General features: G+C 39.6%; 1 protein-coding gene across 1 annotated transcript; it reads left to right on the top strand.

The window, feature by feature from the left end:
* Positions 1-231: 231 nt before the first annotated feature.
* On the top strand, positions 232-1,005 carry LOC110093703 (cytochrome P450 71A9-like; the record flags this gene model as incomplete). The annotated part of the gene is made up of 1 exon (XM_020818679.1): positions 232-1,005. A coding segment is annotated over exon 1 (774 nt), but the record flags the coding sequence as incomplete, so codon positions are not given.
* Between the last annotated feature and the right edge of the window lie 68 nt (positions 1,006-1,073).

The raw sequence follows: 1,073 nt of genomic DNA, 5'->3' as shown, positions 1-1,073 counted from the left end.
ATATATATATATATCAATGTTCAATAGCTGTAAGAAGCATTTTTTTTTATTCAACAATACCCATAATCTGGAATCAAGTGACCCAAAAAACATCATGGCATCAACACAATTTTCCCGGCCCCTTATATATTCTCTCTCTTAATTTCCTAATATTACAACTTCGTTTGTCTTCTAGCTGCTATACCTCTCCTATAAATCTATCTCGCTAATAACACAGTAATCAAAACTCCAATGGCCCTTCCACTTCTCCCCATCCTCCTCCTCCTCTTAACCTCTCTACTCCTCCTAAAATATCACATTGATCACCGAAGAAGAACAAGCAAACCCAAACTCCCACCCGGCCCACCCAGGCTTCCCATTATAGGAAATCTCCATCTTCTACATAGACCTCTTCATCGCTTACTCTCTCAATTCTCTAACAAATATGGCCCTCTCATGTTTCTTCAGCTAGGCGTTCACCCAGCACTCGTCATCTCCTCAGCAGAAATGGCTAAGAAGTTCATCAAAAACCATGACCAAGATTTCTGTAGCCGGCCAACTGTTTCTTTCTTCAATAAACTAAGTTATGGAGGCGCTGACATAGCCTTCGCACCTTATGGGGAGCAATGGAGAGAGCTACGTAAGATTTGCTCCCACGAGATTTTCAGCCTTAAGAAAGTCTCTTCCTTCCGAACCTTAAGAGAAGAAGAGATTGAACACATTATTTCCTCCATATCTGACTTAGCTGAAGCAAACATTCCTGTTAATCTTACTGATATTATTATTTCTCTTGGTTCTAATATGATGACTAGAATAGCTTTGGGTAGAAGTTATCACAACAATGGGAATAAGCTGCATGAGATTTTACAGGAAATGCACAGTATATCGAGATGCTTTTTTGTTGCTGATTTTTTCCCACGATTTGGTTGGATTGATGTGGTTAGTGGATTGGATGCGAGAGTTGACAAGTTTATGAAAAAAATGGACGATATATTTGAAGAATTTATTAGCGAGCATTTGGATCCAGTGAGACCAAAAAGTGAAGGAGCTGAAGACTTATTGGATACGATGCTTGGCCTCTTAAAGGATCCGAC

This window comes from Dendrobium catenatum, unplaced genomic scaffold (genome assembly GCF_001605985.2).
Source record: "Dendrobium catenatum unplaced genomic scaffold, ASM160598v2 original_scaffold_149688, whole genome shotgun sequence".
NCBI lineage: Eukaryota > Viridiplantae > Streptophyta > Magnoliopsida > Asparagales > Orchidaceae > Dendrobium > Dendrobium catenatum.
Note: the sequence above shows the minus strand (reverse complement) of the source record. Positions and strands in the feature narration are given on the sequence as shown.